The sequence below is a fragment of the Canis lupus genome, chromosome 6 (genome assembly GCF_003254725.2).
Source record: "Canis lupus dingo isolate Sandy chromosome 6, ASM325472v2, whole genome shotgun sequence".
NCBI lineage: Eukaryota > Metazoa > Chordata > Mammalia > Carnivora > Canidae > Canis > Canis lupus.
This window is the reverse complement of record NC_064248.1, coordinates 57,326,144-57,347,977: the sequence shown is the minus strand read 5'-3', so window position 1 is coordinate 57,347,977 and position 21,834 is coordinate 57,326,144. Positions and strand designations below refer to the sequence as shown.

Sequence of the window (21,834 nt, the reverse complement as noted above, 5' to 3'; positions counted from 1 at the left end):
GCGATATCACCATATTACATTTAAAATAGGAAATATATGTGCAGAAAATCAAGTAATCATCATTACTCTTATACTTGTCTTCTGGAATGGATTATCTTAAAAATCCTGGTATTGCCTCCTTTCCTTTCTACCTTAAAAAAGTGCTTCTCACAGTTTAACATACATGTAATGCAGACAGGGACCTTGTCAAAATGCAGATTATGACTCAGAAGCTCTGGAGTGAGGCCTGAGAACTTCTAACACCAGCTCCAAGGAGTTTCTTCTATTATCGGTCTTTGGATCTGATACTGAGAGGCAAGGCCTGGAACTAGCAGCAGCCAGGAATTGACATGCTAGAAGACAAAAAGAGCCAGGGTTTTCCTTCCTTTTGTTTTATTTATTCTACTAACCAAAATCCACAATGAAATTCTTAGCTTACTTACTTAATTCTAAGCTTAGCTTGGTTTACTTCTCTTTGCCCTTTCTCCTCACTGGTGTCTTCTCTATTCCCACAAAAGTAGATGTTCTTAAATATAGACACCTGGTATGATCTAAGATGTCACAGTTAAGTATTAGCTTTGTAAGTCCTAGGCTACACGTCCTCAAGGAGTGGTTCCCTATTGTCCTTGATAAGGGTGTTTTCTAGAAATGGGGTCATGATAAAAAGAGATACTTTGTGTGACTCTACTAAGGATCCAAGGAGCAAACTGTGCTAAAACCTAAAAGAGTGAATAATTCAGCAATCATTTCTATTTGGCTTTAGAATGTATTATAACACAATTTGCAAAAGATTTATTTTCTAATTACATTTTACCTAAGGTAATATTAAAATAGATTTATATGCTCTACCATAAAACAACTAAGAGTGCTTTTGAACAGGGGACAGAGATAGAGGAATCTATCTGAAAGCATGAGGAAGTATATGTAGGAGGGAGGTCTAAAAGAAAATTTTTCTATGGATGATATATTTATGGAAAGTCAGAGAGTTCATTTGTCAAGTCTTATGCAACTTGAATTGCAGTAATAATTCAAATGTGATTTGCAAGGAAACATTTTCCTTGACTTACGCTTATGATGAGGTTATATCTTAATAAACCTATTGTAAGTTGAAAATATTGTTAAGCCAAAAATGCATTTAATACACTCAACCTACTGAACATCATAGTTTAGACTAGCCTACTTTAAACATGCTCAAAACAATTACATTATCCTATAGTTGGACAAAATCATCTCACACAAAGCCTATTTTATAATAAAGTGTTGAATATTTCATGTACTTTATTGAATACTGTACTGAAAGTAAAAAACAGCTGACTAGGGTACAGCTCCCAGCTGCTGCCTAGCATGACAACAGAGTATCCTATGCAGATCACTAGCTTGAGTAAGGTAAAAACTCACAATCGAAATATGGTTTCCACTGAATGCATATCATTTTCATACTATCACAAAGCTGAAATCAACTGTTAAGTTGGAGACACTCTGTATTGTATTATTTCACCCCTCTGATCGGTTATAGTACTGCTAAGGAGAGGGTTTTTTAGTACAAACAACTACCATTTTTGAGCACATATTATGCATCAGTCCCTAAACTAAGAGCTTCCTATGCAGTGGCTTACTCATTCTCACTCCATACCTGTGAGGTAGGTGCCTATATGCTACTTTAGAGGTGGGAAAAATACAGTCTATTAAGGACTTTTTTGACTGAAAAAAAAAATTGAAAAATTGAACCCAACAAAGATTTGTTATATGGTTTATTATATATTTGAAACGAGTTACAAAATGGAAAACTGTAGGGTTATTCACTTATGGTAAGAATATCCAGTGACTGGACTCCTTTAAGTGGTTAGTCTACTTCTTAAGGACTACTACATCTAATTTTCCAGGTAAACACTTGCACAAAATAAGGCATGTCTATGTTAATTTGCCATTTGTTTTGATTACTTAGGAAATGAACTTACCCATATCATATGTTTCCAAAACTGGCCTGATAATGAAGAGTAACCAGGAATCTTGTTATAACACCCCTCCACTTGGCAATTCTGAATCAGTAGCCCTTTGGTAAGTTCTAGAAATTTTTATATTTATTATCCATGTTTCTTATGATCAGGCAAGTTTGGGAAACATCTGGCTGCCGAGTAAAGCTCAGGTTTTTAGCATCTAAAGTCCTCCACAGTCTGGCTTTAAGGTACATTTCAAATATCTCCTACAGGGGCATCTGGGTAGCTCAGTTGGTTGTGTCTGCTTTCAGCTCAGGTCCTGATCTCAGGGTCCTTGATCAAACTCCATGTCAGGCTCCCTGCTTAGTGAGGAATCTGCTTCTCCCTCTCCCTTTGCCTTTCCCTGCCCTCCTGGTTGTGCTGTCTCTCTCAAATAAATAAAATCTTAAAATACACACAACACAGAGACACCTACAACATTAACCCATGTTTAAAATTATCTATTCATTATTCCTCAAAAAGATACTTTCCTTCCTTGGAGCTTTGCTCAAGCTGTTCTCTGTTAGAATGTCCTTTCATATGTTTGTTCATCAAAACTGTATTCATCTTTCAAGTCTCAGCTCAAATTTTAACTTCTCTATAAAGGGTTCCCTAAGTCCATGGTTAGGATTGTGTTCTCTCTCTTATGAACTCTCAAAGCTCTTCAAACCTCTATTGCAGTGATTCTCAAGGTGTGATCCCTGGACAGCAACATCAGTGTTATTTGGGTATCTGTTAGAAATGCACATTCTCAGGCCACACCCTAGACCTACTGAGTCAGAAACTCTGGGTATGGTTCTCAGCAATCTGTTTTCAAACTAGCCTACTAGATGACTGCAATGCATCCTGAAGCTTGAAAACCACTTCTCTAATGTATTCTACATTTTATTATTGCATTATTATATGTCTTAGTTTCTGTACCAGAATGTAAAGTAGGATCCACGAGAACAAAAACTCCACGAGTGTTTTTATCATTTGCCTCCTTTGCAGTACCAAGCACGGTGCTTTTGCTTAGCAGATCATAATAAGTCTTCTTGAATTAAATTGCTATTTCTTTAGTGTCAAATCTATGTATGCAAGATGAGCAGATTGTAGTGCACCAATTTTTCATTTTAATGGTGTTTAATAACCTTTAAAGGTTGTAGCATGATTGATTCAGATACAGAAACATGCCAAAGGTAAAGATGACTAAAATAAAGGAACTGATTGCCCTTATTTTTCAATACATAATATAGCTTCTTAGTTTTAAGCTTTTTTTCTGTTCTTAATATATATGATGCCTCATAACTGTTTACCAGTGACAACAACAACAACAATTTCATCTGGAAGTTTCTTTTCTTCTCTTGCCTCTAAGGCTTTTATGCTTAAAAAAAATTCCTAAAATTTCTTAAGTGGGCTTTGATTTCTCATGTATATATAAATAAATTAAATAATAAACACTGCTTATACTTCTACTTATCAATAAATTTGAGAAAAAATTCATGGGAAAATAACATGAAATAGTGTTTGCCATAGCAAAAGTCAATGTAACAAGGTTTTAGAATTCACCATACTGGAAAACAAGCCAAAGGAAAACAATAATCTATATTGATTAACATTTTATTTATTATTGTTTGAAGTTATATAACAATAGGTTCAGCCAGCCACTGGACTCATAAAAATCTTTAGTAAAACAAAACAATATTGGTGAGTTATCCATACAACAAATTGATTCCATGACATAGCATTATTTTGCTTTCAAAGAATATCTTTCTCAAGAAAATATAAAAATGAAATTTTTAATTCTTTCCTGTCAAAATCCAATCAAGATACATTTAATAACCAAATAATATCTAAGTGCAACTGAATTTTCAGCTTACTGAAACAAACCCACTGTAAAAGTGCTTTTCATGAAGTTACAAAAGGAAAACAAATCAGTCCAAAAATGTGGTGCAAATAAGTCCATAAAACTGATCAAACCCAAGAGAAAAAAATTTGAGCAATTGTGACTACTTAAAAAAATAAAATGCATGCTTTGTAATTGGGTGTCTTTATATCTTGCCTTATTAATATGTTTTTTTTTGTTTGTTTTAGAAAATGTCATCAAATATTCCCAGGAAAGACTTCATTTCATCAGCTTCATCATCAGGATGATACCTACTGGAGGGCAGGGGGAAGAAAGTATAGAAATATATATAGATTGCTGACAGATTAATGTGTCAAATAAACCTCAATATGCATAACCTAGGAAGAAGTCTGTGGGGGAAAATCAGACTTCATAAATTATGAGAAGTAGAGATCAAGTCTCTTAGGTATTTCCTTAAGGTTTTTAAAAAGTGATATCATTTAATCAGTGTATGAACAAGTCTATAAACTTTGACTATTCAAGAGGGTAAGAGAAACTGCTACTTACCCACAGAAGTGACCACCTTAGGGGGAACTGATCAGACTTAATCTGACTTTTCATTGAAACTGTAGAACCGTGAGGAAATTGATTGGCTAAAATACAACTTGAACTTCTGCAAAATTAGCCAATCATTGGGATTTAAGTGATTTTACACTTTATATTATCAACATGTTTTATTCAAATCAGTGAAATAAAGTTTACTAAAACAAAATGTTTTAACTAAAAGTATTAAACATACGTTCTCAAAAATTGAGATATTAATATTATGAATATCTTACAGAGTTCAGGTCATGAGGGGTCTAAATATTTAATGTTTTTCAGTAAATAAAATGTTTAGGTTCTGATCTTTATAATAAACCAAGGAAAGGGGCATCTGGGTGGCTCAGTCAGTTAAGCATTGGACTCTTGATTTCAACTTAGGTCATGATCTTAGGGTCATAAGATGGAGCCCCATATTGGGCTCTGAGTTGGGCGTGGAGGCTGCTTGAGATTCTCTTTCTTCCTCTACCTTTGCTCTTCCTCTCTCTCTCTTTCTCTAAGATATAAAATAAAATAAAATAAAATAAAATAAAATAAAATAAAATAAAACAAAACAAAACAAAACAAAATAAAATAAAATAAAATAAATAAAATAAAATAAAATAAACCAAGAAAAAAAATGCTAAATTTTTTTCTTCTTCTTCTTTTTTTTTTTTAGATTTTATTTGACAGAGAGAGAACACACAAGCAGGAAGAGCACCAGAGGGAGAGGGAGAAGCAGGCTCCCTGCTGTGCAGAGACCTTGCTGCAGGGCTCTATCCCAGGACCCTGTATCATGACTTGAGTCAAAGGCAGACACAACCGACTGCCGGGCACCCCTGAATTTCTTCATAGAAAGTTTTTATTGGCATAGTCTTGAAATGTCTTTAAAGAATTCTTACCTGAAATCAATTTCCTCTTTACATTCATTGTTTCTAATAAAGAAATCCACTTTCTTAACAAAATGTGAAGAATTTGGTATTTTTTTAGAGTGAGTAAAGCATAGCTTTCCAATCTCTGGTGACAGATTTTGTTGTTTTCTTTCTTGTGAATGGACCTATAATTTGAGGTTAACAGAAAAAAAGCCAATCATTGAAAGTTTAGCAATTCAGTCAGAATTTAAAAGAAAACAATTAGGTGCTTCTTACAATAGTTGTATTTCCAGCTTGTTGAGGTAATTTCGTCAGGGAGGATGTATCAAACTCGAATACAGGAGAATTTGATAAATAAGTATCTGGCTTCCCATGTGATGAAACAAAACTAAAAAATCAAAAATAATTATTTATAAAATATGGCAACTAAGAGAAACAAACCATTCTAATTTAGATCAATAATGATTCTTTAGGGAATATGATTAAAGTTAACCATATTCATTACCAAAAAAAAATGGATGCTGTTTCATAGACTCATGGAAACTTTGGTGTAGCTCCTTTCCTATAGACAAAACACTAATATCTATATTCTAAATTAGATAAGAATACTATTTTTATAAGCCTACAGAAATAATCAATCATTTTCATTAAAATTGGGTCTTATGCTTAATTTTCTATTACCTAGCAGTCTGTAAATCTTTTCTAAATCCCACTTTGCTAATTTCCTATCCCTATTCTGGTCTCACTATAAATAGACAACTTGACTTTTCTTCCTATGTAAAACTACATTAGAATTCACCTTCAATCTTCTGTATTAAATTCATTCATTAAAAAACATTTATTATTATCATATGCCGGATATTGTACTAGGAGTTAGGTATAAAGAGGTAAACAAATCCTCAAGGAGTTATCATCTAGTAGAGGAACAGACAATACGTAAACAATAAATACACAGAATTATAGATCTTAAAGTGATATGAAGGAAATTAACTGAGTTATATTGCAGGAAATAGTGTGGAGACATAAACCCACTTTAAAAAGGTGGTCATAAATGCATGTCTCTCTGAGGAGGTGACAATTTAAGCTGTCACTTACAGCCTAAAATATGACAGCCATGTAGGGAGTAAGAAGCAATGGGTACAGGTAGTAGAGAAGTACATGTATTGATATGATTGCATCTTTTTGCCTTTGAGTAAAGGCAAGGAATTAAAATAGTAAAAAGGAAAAGCATGTCCCCTTTCCACACCAAATCCTCAGGTCCTGCAGGCCTTCTTTCCAATATCAACTTCTGGCACATTTTTTTCTTTAGAGGCTTCTTGAGAAGGATTCCTTTTCAAATCTGCTTAATCTTCTGTTCATCACTTTTAAACTCTCCCTAAATTATCTATAGTTTCTAAAGGTATGGCTCACAAAACTGTTTATGTGCTTTGTTATTTTCCTACTTGTATCTTCCTACTTCCTATTTTTTTGCCTCGTTATACCCACAGCTTTGTTCTACTTTGATGCTTCTAATCTATTTATTCTGTATGACTCAGAGTTAGAACCAATGAATGGAAATAGTAAGAAGCAATTTTAGGTAAATATTCTTAAAAGCTGTTGAATAGGCTGAAAGATCCAAACATGGAACAAACATGTTGGAGTGAATGAGCTCCTGATCACTAGAGCTGTTTGATACACATGGCATGAGTACCTGCTGGTGATATTGGATGGTGATTCAGTATCTGGTAGTGGGAAGACTAAATGGTGCTTAAGTTAAACACCTCTGAGTTCTGGAATTATCCAAAATCTGTAATTCTGTGATGCTGATAATCAGTAAAATGACTAAATTATAGCAAATGTGCCGAAAGACACCAAAAATTTCTTATTTTTTAAAATAGGAGAAATAAATAAAATAATCCTTAAGTGAATTAGAACCTGAACAAAAAGTTGTCAGTATTTCTTCTGGGGAAAGTTTTGACTGTGGCTATAATTGCCCTCCATGACTTCTACTCAGGTCCAATATCCAGATGCACTTTGAATTTCTGAAAAATACTTCAAGTTTAACATTAAAAAAAAATTTTTTTTTTTACATTTTTTTTTAAGTAGGCTCCATACCCAACGTGAGGTTTGAACTCACAACCCTAAGATCAAGGGTTGCATGCTCTACCGACTGAGCCAGCCAGGCACCCCAAGTTGAACATTTTTTAAATGACTATTTTCTCTTCCAAATGTCTATGTGTCCTATATTCTCAGATAACAACTTCAACTATCCACTTGCCATATATTTTTTGCATTCCCTCAACTACTGTATCCATCAATTATTAAATCTAGTATGTGCTGTCTATGAAATGCTTCAAAAATCCAACTCTACCTCTCAGTTTGTATCACCTCTTCTTAGTTTATGCCTGACTATAGCCTGCCTCTTATGCTGGTCATCATGCTTCTTGTGGTCTCACTTTCTACAATTCATTTTATATATCATATCATATCATATCACTATAGGGCATCTATGTGTTATCTTGTGTTTAAGTATCTTGGAAAGCTTCCTATTGCTTACATGGAGGTTAAAAACTAAGCTACAGCTAGAGGAGGGCTATAGATTATATCACATTTAAAAAAATTAGTTCTTAAAATTTATGTCAGGAGATGTCACATTAAATTTTAGAGTCTTAGCTTTTTTTTTGAGAATAAGAATATTTGACAACACTAGGCACATATTTCCTGCACAGCAACAACTGGCTGGAGTCAAGTAGTGGTTGACCCTCTTATTTTTATTTTATTTTTTATTATTGAAGTATAATTGACATACAATGTTATATGAACTTCAGGTGTACAACTTACTGATTCAATAATTTTATACATTATTCAATGCTCACCACAATAAGTGTAGTCACAATCTGTCACCATACAATATCATTACAATATTATTGACTATATTCCCTGTGCTGTAATTTTCTTCTCTCTCTGACTTATTTATAAGTGGGAAACTGTACATCTTAATCTCCTTTATCTCCTTAATTTTGCCACCCACCCACCCACCCTCTGGTAACCATCAGTTTGTTCTCTGTATTTAAGTCTGTTTTTGTGTTTGTTTGTTCATTTATTGTTTTTGTTTTTTAGATTTCACGTCTAAGTGAAATCATATGATTTGATTTATTTCACTTGGCATAATACTCTCTAGGTCCACCTGTGTTGTTGCAAATGGCAAGATCTCATTCTTTCTTATGGCTGAGTAGTATTATAGATATATAAATATTGCACATCTCCCTTAGTCATTCATCTATTGCTACCTACAACTTGAATTGTTTCCATATCTTGCTTCTTATAAATAATGCTGCAAAAACACAGGGGTACATATGTCTTTTCAAACTAGTGTTTTTATTTTCTTTGGGTAAATACCCAGTAGTGGAACTACTGGATTATAGGGTAGTTCAAATTTTTTGAGGGAACTCCATACTACTGATTTTCATAGTGGTTGTAACAATTTACATTCCCACCCCCAGTACATAAGTATTCCCTTTTCTCTATATCCTCACTAACACTTATTTAAGTCTTTTTGATACTAGCCATTCTGTCTTGCATGAAATAATATCTCATGGTTTCAATTTGCATTTCCCTGATAATTAGTGATGCTAAGCATCTTTTTCATATGTGTCTGTTGGCCATCTGTAGATCTTCTTTGGAAATATGTCTATTTAGGCCCTCTATTTTTTAATCAAGTTGGTTTTTTTGGTGTGAGTTGTATAAATTCTTTATATATTTTGGATATTAATCCCTTATTGAATATACTATTTGCAAATAGCTTCTCCCATTCAGTAAGTTATCTTTTTGTTTTGTTCATGATTTCCTTTGCTGTGCAAAAGCTTTTTATTTTGGTCTAGTCCCAATAGTTTATTTTTGTTTTTGTTTTCCTTGCCTCAGGAGACATATCCATAAATATGTTGCTAAAACTGATGTCAAAGAGATTACCACGTTCTTTTAGGAGTTTTATGGTTTCAAGTCTTAAACTTAGGTCTTTAATCCATTTTGAGTTTATTTTTGTGTATGGTGTAAAAAAGTGGTCTAGTGTCTAGTTTTGTGCCAGTACCATACTATTTTGATAATATTAGCTTTGTAGTATATCCTGAAATCTGGAATTGTAATATTTCCACCATTGTGCCTTTTATATGGGACAATCTCCAGTTGGTCTTGGCCCACCAAATCCTGAAGGCAGTTTGAGTTTGTAACTCCTACCTACTTAATATGGCAAAGTTGTCTAAATACAGCATTCGAGGCTCTTTAGAATCAGACCTCAGCACTCTCGGCCTTAATGCTATGGCCATACAGACAACACTTTACTGACCCTTGAGCATGAGATGCCTTTTCAAGCCTTATACCTTTACACCTGCTTCATCTATCTGGAATACCTTATCCTTATCTTTTCTACCTTTCTCTTTTCAAACTCCTATTTAGCTTTCCTGGGACCATAATTTGGTAAGTCTAGTGTGGAGCCCAGAAATGTTCATTTTTAATATATTTTAATACTTTTGAAGTAAGTGGTCTGTCAATAGCACTTTGAGAAACACAGCTCTAAAAGAAAGGTTAAGGGGATCCCTGGGTGGCTCAGCGGTTTAGTGCCTGCCTTTGGCCCAGGGCACAATCCTGGAGTCCCGGGATCGAGTCCTGCGTCGGGCTCCCGGCATGGAGCCTGCTTCTCCTTCCTCCTGTGTCTCTGCCTCTCTCTCTCTCTCTCTCTCTATCTGTCATGAATATATAAATAAATAAATCTTTTAAAAAAATAAAAGAAAGGTTAAGCTTCTTTGACATCTATTTATTTGATCTCCATCTCCAATTATGTGTCAGGAGGATATAGAGTTGTATAGTATTCCAAACTTGCCTTTTTGTCATTTCTCCTTGGAATTTGCTCTTTGGCTCTTGGAGCAATAGCTTACTTCCCCTGGTACTTGAACTCAAAGTGTTTCCAAATCCTATGTAAAGAGATAACATTTTGAAATTAAATGCCAGGAAACAGATGAATGGATCTACAATGGCTCTCTCCAACAGATGTGATCTGATTAAAGAAGGAATAGGGTAACAGGCACTAAGGAGGGCACTTGATGGGATGAGCACTGAATGTTATATGTTGGCAAATTGAATTTAAATAAAATATTAAAAAAAGAAGGAATGAATAATTCTTCTCAAAAATCAAATTTAATTTATATAGAGAAATAAGGGAGCAAAGTTAAGGGAGTTAAACTATGAAACATAGGTTAGCTTATTAGTCATTAAAGGTCTACTACTACTAAAGGTCCCCAAACCACTTCTACTTACTTAATAATTTTAACTCACGGAAATGATCAAGTTGAATTTCATTCAGTATTTTCAAAAGTCTACGTATAATTAATTTCACTTAAAGTGCGCTATACGTGGCATTTAGAGAGTCTGACCTTCCCAGTGTCAAAGTTATGCCCGCACATGATTAGGCTAACCTCAAAGACTCAGTACAAAGTGCATCCTAAACTGCAATACACAATGACTTTTAATTTTGAGGTAGGGACTAATAGCTGTTCAGTGATACAGGAAATTGTGGCTACTGACTCCACATCATAGATTTTCCTGGTCTATTTTGTGAAGGTGGTCAAATCCTATTCCTTCTGGAAGGAATAATAGCTCTTTAGGTATTTCTCAGAATCCAGAAACGATAGTATTTTGACTTCTAATTGCTTCCCTTAAAAATATTTTTTTTAAAGAGCATTGGAATGGGATACATTAAGAGTCAACTAAAATTCTGAGAGACTGATTTCCTCCTCTCAGCCATCATGGGAGAGAATACCTCCATTTTGCTGTCTTCTCATATACTCATCAAGATTTGCATTTTCCATTTTAGTGACATAGAGTAAATCTGCCAGTAATTTGGAAAATTAAGTCCCATTATTTTAAGGACTTAAATACAATATTGAATAGAGAAGAAACCAATTCTTTCCTATTATTTATTACACTTGAAAAAAAAATCAATATGTCTACTAGAAATAAAAGGTATCTTTTATTTTCCTGGCTAGCAGATGAATACTTTTTAAAATGGAGCAATTTTAGGGGCACCTGGATAGCTCTGTAGGTTGGGCGTCTGAATCTCGATTTTGGCTCAGGTCATGATCTCAGAGTCATGGGATCAAGCCCTATGTGGGGTCTGTGCTCAGTGTGGAGTCTGCTTGTCCCTCTCCCTCTGTTCCTCTCTTGCTCATGTGTATGCTCTCTCTTTCTCTCTCTCATTCATAAATCAATCAATAAATAACTAAAATATTTTTAAAAATGGAGTGATTTTGTCCTTCACAAACATTAGCAAATTTTGTGTGATCACAGAATTGAAAGCTGGATAATCTGTTTTATGAGGGAAGATTCAATAAATATTTTGAATTTAAATAGAGTTTTTAACAAAATAGAGGAGCAACAGAACAGAAGAAGCCCATCTGCTATATAATTATCATGGAATAACCTTGACTTTTATCCTTAAAAGGAAATGTGATTTATGGAAGGGTCATATTTTCAGTTTTACTAAAAATTATAATCTTAACAAACAAAAGCTGATGAAGCAAACATATAAGGCAAAGAAAATTAGTTTCAAAAGCTGAACTGAAAAATATTCAAAGAATTTCTCATGAAATTATTTCATGCTAAAAGCCAATTTTACCTGATGTTTTTGTCTTCTCAGTACTGGCTGAAAAACTAGTAACTTCTAATAAGTTCTCATCATCAAAATCATCCCAAACTTCATTTCCCAATTCAAAGTTCACATTCAAAACTTCTGAGGATGGAGAATTACTTTTATCCCCATCTGTCAAATTTTGGTTTCCAGATGCATTAAGATGTCTGTTGAACAGCACTGTTTGAGGGGATTTCTCATTTGAAGTTGCAGAATAGTTCCATCTAGAGAAATCTGTCACGTGTATGTATAAAAGAGTATAGGTACTTTTTAAACCATTAACATCATTTTCAATTGATATATCAAACACATCTTTCAACTACTAAACTGAAGTTTGAATAGTAGTTTTCAAAAGTATTGGGTCAAGCATTGTTGATACTGTTTTCAACCAATTCTATTTACTGTATTACATATACTGATATTTTCACTAAGTTTAGTTTTCAATGGCTTCTTTTAGACAGAATTAATTTTCCCTCTTAATTCCTAAATGAGAATAACCCTACTCTAAAATGAATTTATAATTTCTAAAATGGTCTTCCTTCTTCCAGCTCTTCTCCCTACAAGTGAATTTTGAATATTATTATGAAATATGTTCTTCCAAAATATATCTTAATTCTCCTGCTAAAAAAAATCCTCAGTGTTATCCACTGTTGATAGCCTGGGTTTAGGGCCAGACTACCTGGGTGAAAATTCTACTTCTCTCACTTACTAGTTGTATCATCCTAGACGAGTAATTTAAAGTCTCTGAACCTCATTTTCTCCTCTGCAAAATGGGAATGATAACAGTAACTATTTCATAAGATTATTAGAGGGAATAAATGCTTTTACTTTTGCAGTTTTCTACAGTAGTGTGCTAACAAATTTTTAATAACTGCTTCTCAAAAAAATGTATGCATATATATATTTACATTTATTACATGCATTTATTATAGGTAAAGGATATGTAGCACACAGTTTACAATTAATAATACAATATATAGCATGCTTAACTATACATTCCATATATCTGATTTTCACTGAATGCTCTCATCGAGTTTTGTATCTGTAGCCAACTTATGGTCGCAATTAACAAATGAATATAGTTTTCACATGAATGCTACTTGATATTCTTGTTGAGTTTAACTAAGATGAAAGTAAAATAACTAAGAGAGATGATGGAACTTGACTCATTCACTCATTGACTTAGGCAACTCCTTCGCTAAATTACATAATAGTTTTCAAATACTAGAAGAATATTCCCTCAACTTTTTGTTAATCTGCATTATTAACCTTTTCTCCATCACTTTCATAAGTCTAAACAATAAGTTAAGTCCTAATTTGCAGTTTTTGCTGATTCCCATGATATAAATACCCCCATTATTAATAATTTCAAGCTACCAATGTGACATCTCTGAATGCAAAGTTGAGAAGATATGCATAGTAGCACACCACTATATAATATTTTCACCATATAGATACAAATATAGAGGCAAATAATCTCAAGAACACAGATAATGGTAATATGCAGTAGAATAATTAGGAAGTGATTAGTTTTGAATATTTACAGTCTTTGTTTTTAATGATTTCATTGAAAGTTTATATAATTACACTTTTAATAATGGCTAAAATATTCCCAAGTATTTAATAATTCTCTCTCACAAGCCAGCACAAGCTTACTCCAGCATATCACCAAATTTCCTTCACTTTAAATATTTTCTGTACCTTTTTTCACCTAGCCAAATCCTACTTTATCTTCCAATTGTACCTACAACTCTAGTTCACATTATTCTACTTTCATTCATTGATACACATGTATGATATATATTAAAATAGAAGTAGGGCACAGGAGTGCAATGGGAATACAAAGGGAACAGGATCTAAACTTACAATGTAAGTCAGAGTGGACATCTAGGGTGGTAAAATGGTAAGAAGGTAACACTGGAATTTGAGCTTGGTAGAGTTGTGATTGTGGAGCAGGGCTAAGGGGAAGGCAAGATACTCCATGAAGAGAGGACAGCATGTGAAAGACATGGCAATAATGGAGACCAGAGAATGTCTGGAAAACTATAAGTTTTCTGGATTTCTGGAGCACAAAGTAGAAGGAAAATAAGAGTCCACTGAGACTGCACAGGAAGTTTAGTGCCAGATTATATTGATGCTTTTTTTCTTTCTTTCTTATTTTTAAGATTTTATTTATTTATTCATGAGAGGCACAGAGAGAGAAGCAGAGACATAGGCAGAGGGAGAAGCAGGCTCCATGCAGGGAGCCTGATGTGGGACTTGATCCTGGGAATCCCGGATCACACCCTGAGCCAAAGTCATAGGCTCAATCGCTGAGCCACCCAGTGTCCCTTGATGCTTATTTTCCATGTTAAAGAATTCACCTTTTTCCCCCCTTGTAGGCAATGTATAATTACTAAAGATATTTTAGCAAGAGGTTTAGATGATCAGAGATACCTGTTAGATGACTCAAAATAGTCATGGGTGGGATGATAATGAGACTGAAAGCAAAGAGAAAAGTAAGACAGCTACTCCAATAAATGAAAGACAATGAATGAGCTAGAGCATCAGGGACAGAGAAGAAGAACAGATATGAGAGATGTTTAGGAGGCAAAACAGATAGGACCTGGAGATTATTTGCAGGTAAGGTAAGATATTTAGGGTGACTCTTTTCCTGCCTTTAGCAGCTTAGAAAAGAAGAGGGTATGCTTAAACACTCTGACCTTTATAAAGATAAATAAAACCATAAAAATGTAAAATATTAACAAAAGAAGAGAAGAAAAGGAGCAGTGTGAGGTACAGAGAAGTAGAAGGAGTTCAGATGCTGATATGTTAAGTTTCAGGTGGATATATCCAGAAAGGTGACTGTATAGATGGGCCAGAGGCTAGACAGAAAGATATAGATGGTAGTCACAGATGTAGAAATCATTTGAATATAGTTAGTAATTTTAGACATGGACTCAGATGACCTTGTGTAAGAAAAGTTTATGAAGTGAGAACAAAAAGAAGAAAAATAATCTTTTGCAACATTAACAGGAAAAAATGCCCAAGCTATTCAAGAAGTAGGAGAACCAACAGAATGGTTTAACTGAAATCAAAGCAGAGATTTCCAAAAGGAGGGAAAGACCAGATGTGCCAAATACTACGAAGGTAAAAAAATAAAAGTTGAAAAGAGTTTACTGAACTCAGCACTTAGAAGATCACTAACTGGTCTAAGTGAAAGCAGTTTCAAAGGAGTGGAGAACCCAAATTTTAGTTAGTGAAAAATGACTAGCAGGTAAGGAATGAACACAATGAGTATAAATTGCCCTTTGAAGAATTTTTGTTTTGATAAGAAAGCAGACATTAAACTGTATATACCCTGGTGATTCTGTGCTTTGCTGGACATACTTTCAGATTTATGGAGTATCTTTATTAGGAGTATCTTTCCTTTCCTTTGGGGAAACTGCCTCCACCCATTCCATGTGATCCTGGTGAGGATGTCATTAATAGTACCCTGGTCCGCAGGGCTACAGAGGAGAAACACATGACCCAAACCTCAGGCTAAAGGGACTGATCAAGGGATGAGTACATAATTTAACTGAGGCCATTTAGGATGAACTCTGCTCTGCCAAAGCTAACAGGGAAGACTTTTCTACTGAGGCTGTTCAACTGGGAAGATGGAAGGATTACCTGCCATGTGAAAAAGCCTGTTGAAAAAAATAAAAGCAATCAGTAACAGGCATACCAAAAAGACTGAGAGAAAGCCAGAGGCATGACTGAAATCATTTGAGTGCTTAGATCTAGCAAGATTAAATCCAGATGCATGCCTGGACTTTCAGTTTACATGAATGGTCTCCCGTTTTTTGTGATTCAGTTACTTTAAGTAGAATTTCTGTCACTTACAACCAGAACCATTATGACTAGGTAGATGAGGGCAGGGAGCTGAAGAAGGAAGACTTGAGCCTTTTTATATGTTGAAGAGAAAGAGGGAGGAGAGATTGAAAATATGTTAAGAAGAGAGGGATAACTGATCTCCTAAAGCCCCAAGAGAGGCAGGACTAGAAAGATTAAAACTACAGGTGGAGAGATAAACCCTGAATAGAAGAAAAGAGAATTCTTCTATAAAGACAAACAGTGTAAAGAATGGATGCAGACATAGAAAAATATATAGTTGCAAGATGGAAAGTTGAAAGAGTTCATATAGGTTCGATTTTCAATTCTGAACTGATAACTAAAAGTCAATTTCATTTTATAGAAATGGCATTGAGCTGGGAATCAAGAGATATAGAATCTATTTCTGGCCCTGCCATTAATTAGATATGTGATTTTGGGCGAGTCATTTAATCTCACAGTCTTGGTTTCTTTCACTATAAAATGAGAAATTGCACAAAGGTCCCTTACAATTTAAATTTTATGATTCAACACACTTTTTCATATAATTTCTGACATTTTTCTTTTTCTTTTCTAAGAATTAGAATACAGATGATAAAAATTGGCATGTTTTTCTTAAAACATTCTCTAGAGAAATATCTGAATACAAATGAAGTATGTTTTGCCACCCAAAACTGACATGTGGAAAGTATAATGAATATACTCAATTACTACTAATAATAGTACCAGATACTATGGTAAGGGCTTTATGTATATTATCTCATTTAAAAATCCCTAAAACATAAGCAGATGAGGGAATTGAGATAAAGTAGGTAGATACATTACAAAAGGTAACACAACTACTAAATGGCAGAGCTAGAATTTGAACCTAGACAGATTATTCTAAGTATTTTTTTTTTTTTTTTTGGTAACCTCTAAACCCAGTGTGGGTCTGGAACTCACAACCCTGTGATCAAGAGTTACATGCTCTACCAACTAAGCCAGCTAAGCATCCCTAGACCGATCATTCTAGATCCTGTGAATTTAACTACTATACCACACAGCTTCTCCTTTAAAAAAAAATGTGGCCCATTTTCAATAAAACAGGGATACAATTATCATTGGGGGTTAAAGTATCTAGATGAGACTTTAATATCATAATATAATTTGGATTTGGAATAGGGGATAGGAAAGAAATAAAAGTAAGAAAACTATGTAAGGACAGCATGAAAGGAGGCACCTGGGTGGCTCAGTCATTTAAGCATCTGTCTTCCGCTCAGGTCATGATCCCAGGGTTCTGGAATTGAACCCTAGAATCAAATCTCTCTCCACTGAGTAGGGAGCCTGCTTCTCCCTCTCCTCCCCTCTCGTGCTCTCTCGCGCGATTTCTGTCTCTTTCTCTCAAATAAATAAAATCTTAAAAAAAAAAAGCATGAAAGTAAGCAGAGGGATAAACTGTGGTATGGAGAAGGGCAGGGAACAGAGCAGCAGAATGAGGAATAAGTTAGAGGGCTATAGGTTGAATAGAGATAAAAATAAAGGAGTTGACAATCTAACACCTCTCCATGTCATAATGATATTCAGACTTTGAGCAAGTTGGATAAATACTCTGACACTCTAAGTGTGATTAGGGGACTTTCCAACACTATGTATGAAATCCTAATCACTAGGACTCCAGCCCTAGTCTACTTAAGATTTTAAATGATGGCTAGAGGAAGCATAAGTGATAGCATGAAAGAAAGAGTCTCAATAGACGCTAAGGCTACACACATGAAATCATTTACGAGAAACCCCAAGTTTATCATTTCTACATACAGCAACTGAAAAACAATTCTATGGCCAGAATTACTTCTCACACATTTTAACAGACAGGCTATTAATGGCATAACCCAAACAAATAATGCTATTAATAACAGGATCCAGAGTAATGATGAGCTGTCCCAATGTTGAAGAATTATATGCTTTATCTCATTAATCAAATGATTGACACAGATAAAAAGCAAATCTAAATTACATATGAGCTATACCTCATAAACTAGGTTATACTCTCATACTATCAGAGAAATTTTAAGAATTATAAGTTTAGAAATTGGAGAGATATTAAAGATCATTTAATTTAATCCCCTAATTTTAAAGATAAGACTAAGACCTAAAGAGGTTAAATAATTTTCCCAAGATCATACAGCTATTTGGTAAAACTGGACTAATTTTATAAACATAAAATTATTTTAAATAATTCTAAAGACATATAAAAGTAATAGCTCAGTATTTTAATACTTTGTGTATCTCGAGAACCCTTATTTTCTCAGCTTTTCCTCATATTATCTTTAAATAAAAATAACCAACACTATGTAGGGAAGAGGTTTTTAAAAAATCTATAACAAACATAGCAACTCCATCTGAAATAACAGACCTAAAAATTTGAAATTGATCCAATAACCCAAGAGGAAAATGTTGCCAAGTTAATAATCATAGTAATTTCAGATGTTGATTTTTCAATAACAATGTCATTCCAAAGTAATGATAAACCATTTTCTCTTTCAAGGCAATATCAATGGTAATTCACCTTTGTCTTCATATTCAGACGGTTCTTGTTGAACTTTTACACAGAAATCACGCTGATCCCTCTCCTCCATTACAGACAATCCAGGTATGTTTAAACACTCTGACCTTTATAAAGATAAATAAAACCATAAAAATGTTAAATATTAAAATTAATCTGAATTTGAAAACCACTTACTCATATAAATAAAAAAGAAATGTTTCATCTTCTCAACACTTCTGTGATAAACCGCATTAGCCTGGATAGTAAAGGGTAAGAAATAGGTGTTTATTGGAAGCAAGATACTTAGTCATCTTTACATGTCCCAAATATGTAGATATCTGTTATCTGTGTATAGCCTTAAAAATCTATTGTTAATGCTACTTTCAATTAGATAACAAAAGCTAGGATCTCTTGAAGTAGTGTTGGCATCTGTTCTGATTGGTCAGTGGCTGTTCTGTACTGTTTGTTAAGTATATTAAATGTCATCCCTGCATATAGAATACCCTTATCTGGAAGGCAAATGACATATATTCTAGGCATCATGATATAGGAAAAGAATGCTGAGTTATCAGCTAGGCCCTTCTGCTTAATAACTAGGAATATGAGCTTTGATTATTTTATTTATAAAATGGGATATAAATACCCCATTTTATAAGCCAGGTTGTGGTTAAGGCCAAAAGAGTAATATGCAAATGGGCAATTTTAAAATTGTAAGTTATTTTATAAATCTGAAGTGTTATTAACATAGAGTGGGCCCTTAGATGGAAAAGATTAGACTTTGTACAGTAACATGATTTTTCTTTTTAAAGTATACTTTTGTTAACTGTTAAATTTAGAAGGCAGAGAAAGCCTGAGGGCATGACATAGGATGAGTAGTTTCCCAGGAAAGACATGATTCAATGAATGCTAAAATGTAACTGTAGAGTTCTAAATAAATTTAGATAACTAAACTCTTATGATGTCATTATTTCATTATGGGATGAAATAATTACTACAATTTGTTTTTTTTTTTAAGATTTTATTCATTTATTCATGAGAGAGAGAGAGAGAGGCAGGGACACAGGCAGAGGGAGAAGCAGGCTCCATGCAGGGAGCCCGACGTGGGACTCGATCCCGGGTCTCCAAGGTCAGGCCCTGGGCTGAAGGTGGTACTAAACCACTGAGCCACCTGGGCTCAATTACTACAATTTGAATGTAGCCAGTGTTCACCTTTCACTGAATACATGATTATTTTGGAAAAGCAAGGAGTTTATGATAACCATTCTACGTTGGATAGTAACATTATATTTGTACCTTGATATACTGGGAACAGAAGGTTTTGGAGTAAAACCAAATTCTTTAAGGTCCACACTTCGAGATTTATTCATTTGCATCTATTAATGAAAAAAGTCCAACTGTCAATTTCACACCCAACACTTTTTAACAAATAAGCCAAACAGCAAAAGTCCTGCTGGTACATTAAGTCCCAAAACCAATGGATTATGAAAAACTCAGGCTAGTTCTCATATCAAATCTCCTTCTTAGGCGCTTCTTAAATGTTGATATTCTTCATTGTTCTTTACCAGGCCTTCTTCTCCCTCTACACATTTTCAAAGATCTCATTTACTTCATGACTTCAATTATCACCTACAAGTGAATGACTCTCAAATCTATATTTCTAATTCAGCTCCTTCTCCTGATTTTTAAACAGTTATATACAACTGTCTGTAGAACATCTTTACAGATGTCCATCTTTACAGATATCTTGCAGACTTCTAAATTCAATATTTTCCCTTAAGCTTATTTTATATCTACTTCTCCAAACTTGCTTTTCCTTTGGAGTTTCCACCCTAGTGAGGCCTTATTTTTTTCCTAGTTGCTCAATCCAGAAAGCTGGCCATCATTTTTACTCCTTCTACTTCACCCTTCATAAGCAATTAAGTACCAAGGTAGTTGATTTTATCTCTGAAAAATGCCTTAAACCTAGCTACTTCTTTCCACTGCTACTGCAGGCCATCATCTTGCCTGGATTATTGCAAAACCCACCTAATGAGTCCTTATGTTCCTCTTCTATCATCCTCTAATCCATTCTCTACATTGAATCTGGAGTGAACTTTAGAAAATCCAATTCTGATCATGTCACTGATTAAAGCCCTTTAGTGGCTTCCCAGTACTTTCAGGATAAAGTCCAAATCCTTAAAATAGCAAAAAGGCTTTCATTATCTAGCTCTTACTTACCTCTTCAGTCTCATCTCTCTCTACTCCCTTACTTGTGATTGAACTCCTGACACACTGTGTAACTTCAGCGTTTTAAAAGATCTCTGTTTCTTTCTCAGGTCTAGACCACTGTATATTTTCTATGTCTGGAATACTCTTCTATCCTTCTCTACCACTATGATGCCTACCTCTCCATACCTGGATTATGCCTATATATCCTTAAAATCTCAATCATGTTTATTTGAAATCCTTTCCTGGTCTATCACTTTTAAGCTATCTTACACGTCTGTCACAGAATCATTCATCACACTACATTGAAAAAGTCTACTTAGTTATTTGTATCCTCCACCCAACTATAAGCTCTCTGAGGATTGGGACTAAAACTCTTATTTACTGCCATCTCTTATTACTGATCACAGTATTTATAGCATATTGTTGGTGCTCAATGAATATGGAAGGGGGGGGCACTTGGCTGGCTCAGTTGAAGAGCATGAGACTCTTGATTTCAGAGTTATGGGTTTGAACCCCGTGTTGGGTGCACAGACTACTAAAAATAATAACTTTTTTTTTAAGAGAGGAAGACAGAGAAAGAGGGGAAGTCGTACAGGGGGAGAGAGAGAATCTTAAGCAAGCTCCACACCCAGCACAGAACCCAACATGGGGCTCGATCTCACTACCCTGAGATCATGACCTGAGCTGAAATCAAGAGTCAGACACTTAACTGACGGAGCCATGTAAGTGCACCAATTAAACAAACTTTTAAAAAATGGATATGGAAGGAAAGAAGGAATAATATGGAATGGGAAGGAAGGAAGGAAGAAAGAAAGGAGGGGGTGGGAGGGAGGAGAAAAACCTTGGAGCTACTAAAAAATTATCTCAGAGAAGGTGGTGGTGTTTGAAACAGCATGCCTCTGCCTCTTTCTCAATATTCCCCTTGTTTTAGCCTCATGACTTAAAATCTTCATTCTTATTAAAGCCCTAGAAACGCAGACACTCTGACATTTTCTTGCCTTGTTTCTGTTGCCTGATCAATTATTTTGCCCTGGATGTGGTGACGTAGGGTTAGAATAAGTCTGCTAGTGACCAGCCTATCAACCAGTAGGAACAACCATACTTTCATGACTTGGAAAGGAGGCTCTTGCTCAGTACTCAGCTAGGTACTTGAATCAAAATCAACCTCAGACTTTCCATACCACTCCAGCACAGAGAGAACCAGAAAAGGGCAAGCATGTCTAGTTTTAATTGCCAAACCAAGCCAAGTGACATATCCCTCTCCATTTCCCTCTTTTTTAGTCAAACACTAATAAGGGGCTATAGAACTATGTCCCAAAAGTAGATTTACAGACTAATTATTAAGAACTACAATATTTTAC

General features: G+C 34.6%; 1 protein-coding gene across 13 annotated transcripts in view; it reads right to left on the bottom strand.

Annotated features, from left to right (window-relative positions):
* The window catches only part of HFM1 (helicase for meiosis 1), a 140,347-nt gene that overhangs the window by 4,227 nt on the left and 114,286 nt on the right, over positions 1-21,834 (bottom strand). For 10 of the 13 annotated variants that reach the window (XM_049111693.1, XM_035718229.2, XM_049111694.1 and 7 more), the window contains 7 exons: positions 19,559-19,638; positions 18,287-18,390; positions 11,878-12,123; positions 10,087-10,177; positions 5,508-5,619; positions 5,262-5,416; positions 3,968-4,094 (listed from right to left, as the gene is read on the bottom strand). In XM_049111693.1, the coding sequence (XP_048967650.1) occupies positions 4,025-4,094; positions 5,262-5,416; positions 5,508-5,619; positions 10,087-10,177; positions 11,878-12,123; positions 18,287-18,390; positions 19,559-19,638 (858 nt within the window). In that variant the 3' untranslated portion in view covers positions 3,968-4,024. Of the gene's footprint in view, positions 1-163; positions 333-3,967; positions 4,095-5,261; positions 5,417-5,507; positions 5,620-10,086; positions 10,178-11,877; positions 12,124-18,286; positions 18,391-19,558; positions 19,639-21,834 lie in introns of those variants that run through there. The other 3 variants (XR_007411500.1, XR_007411501.1, XM_049111697.1) reach the window with 2 other exon arrangements.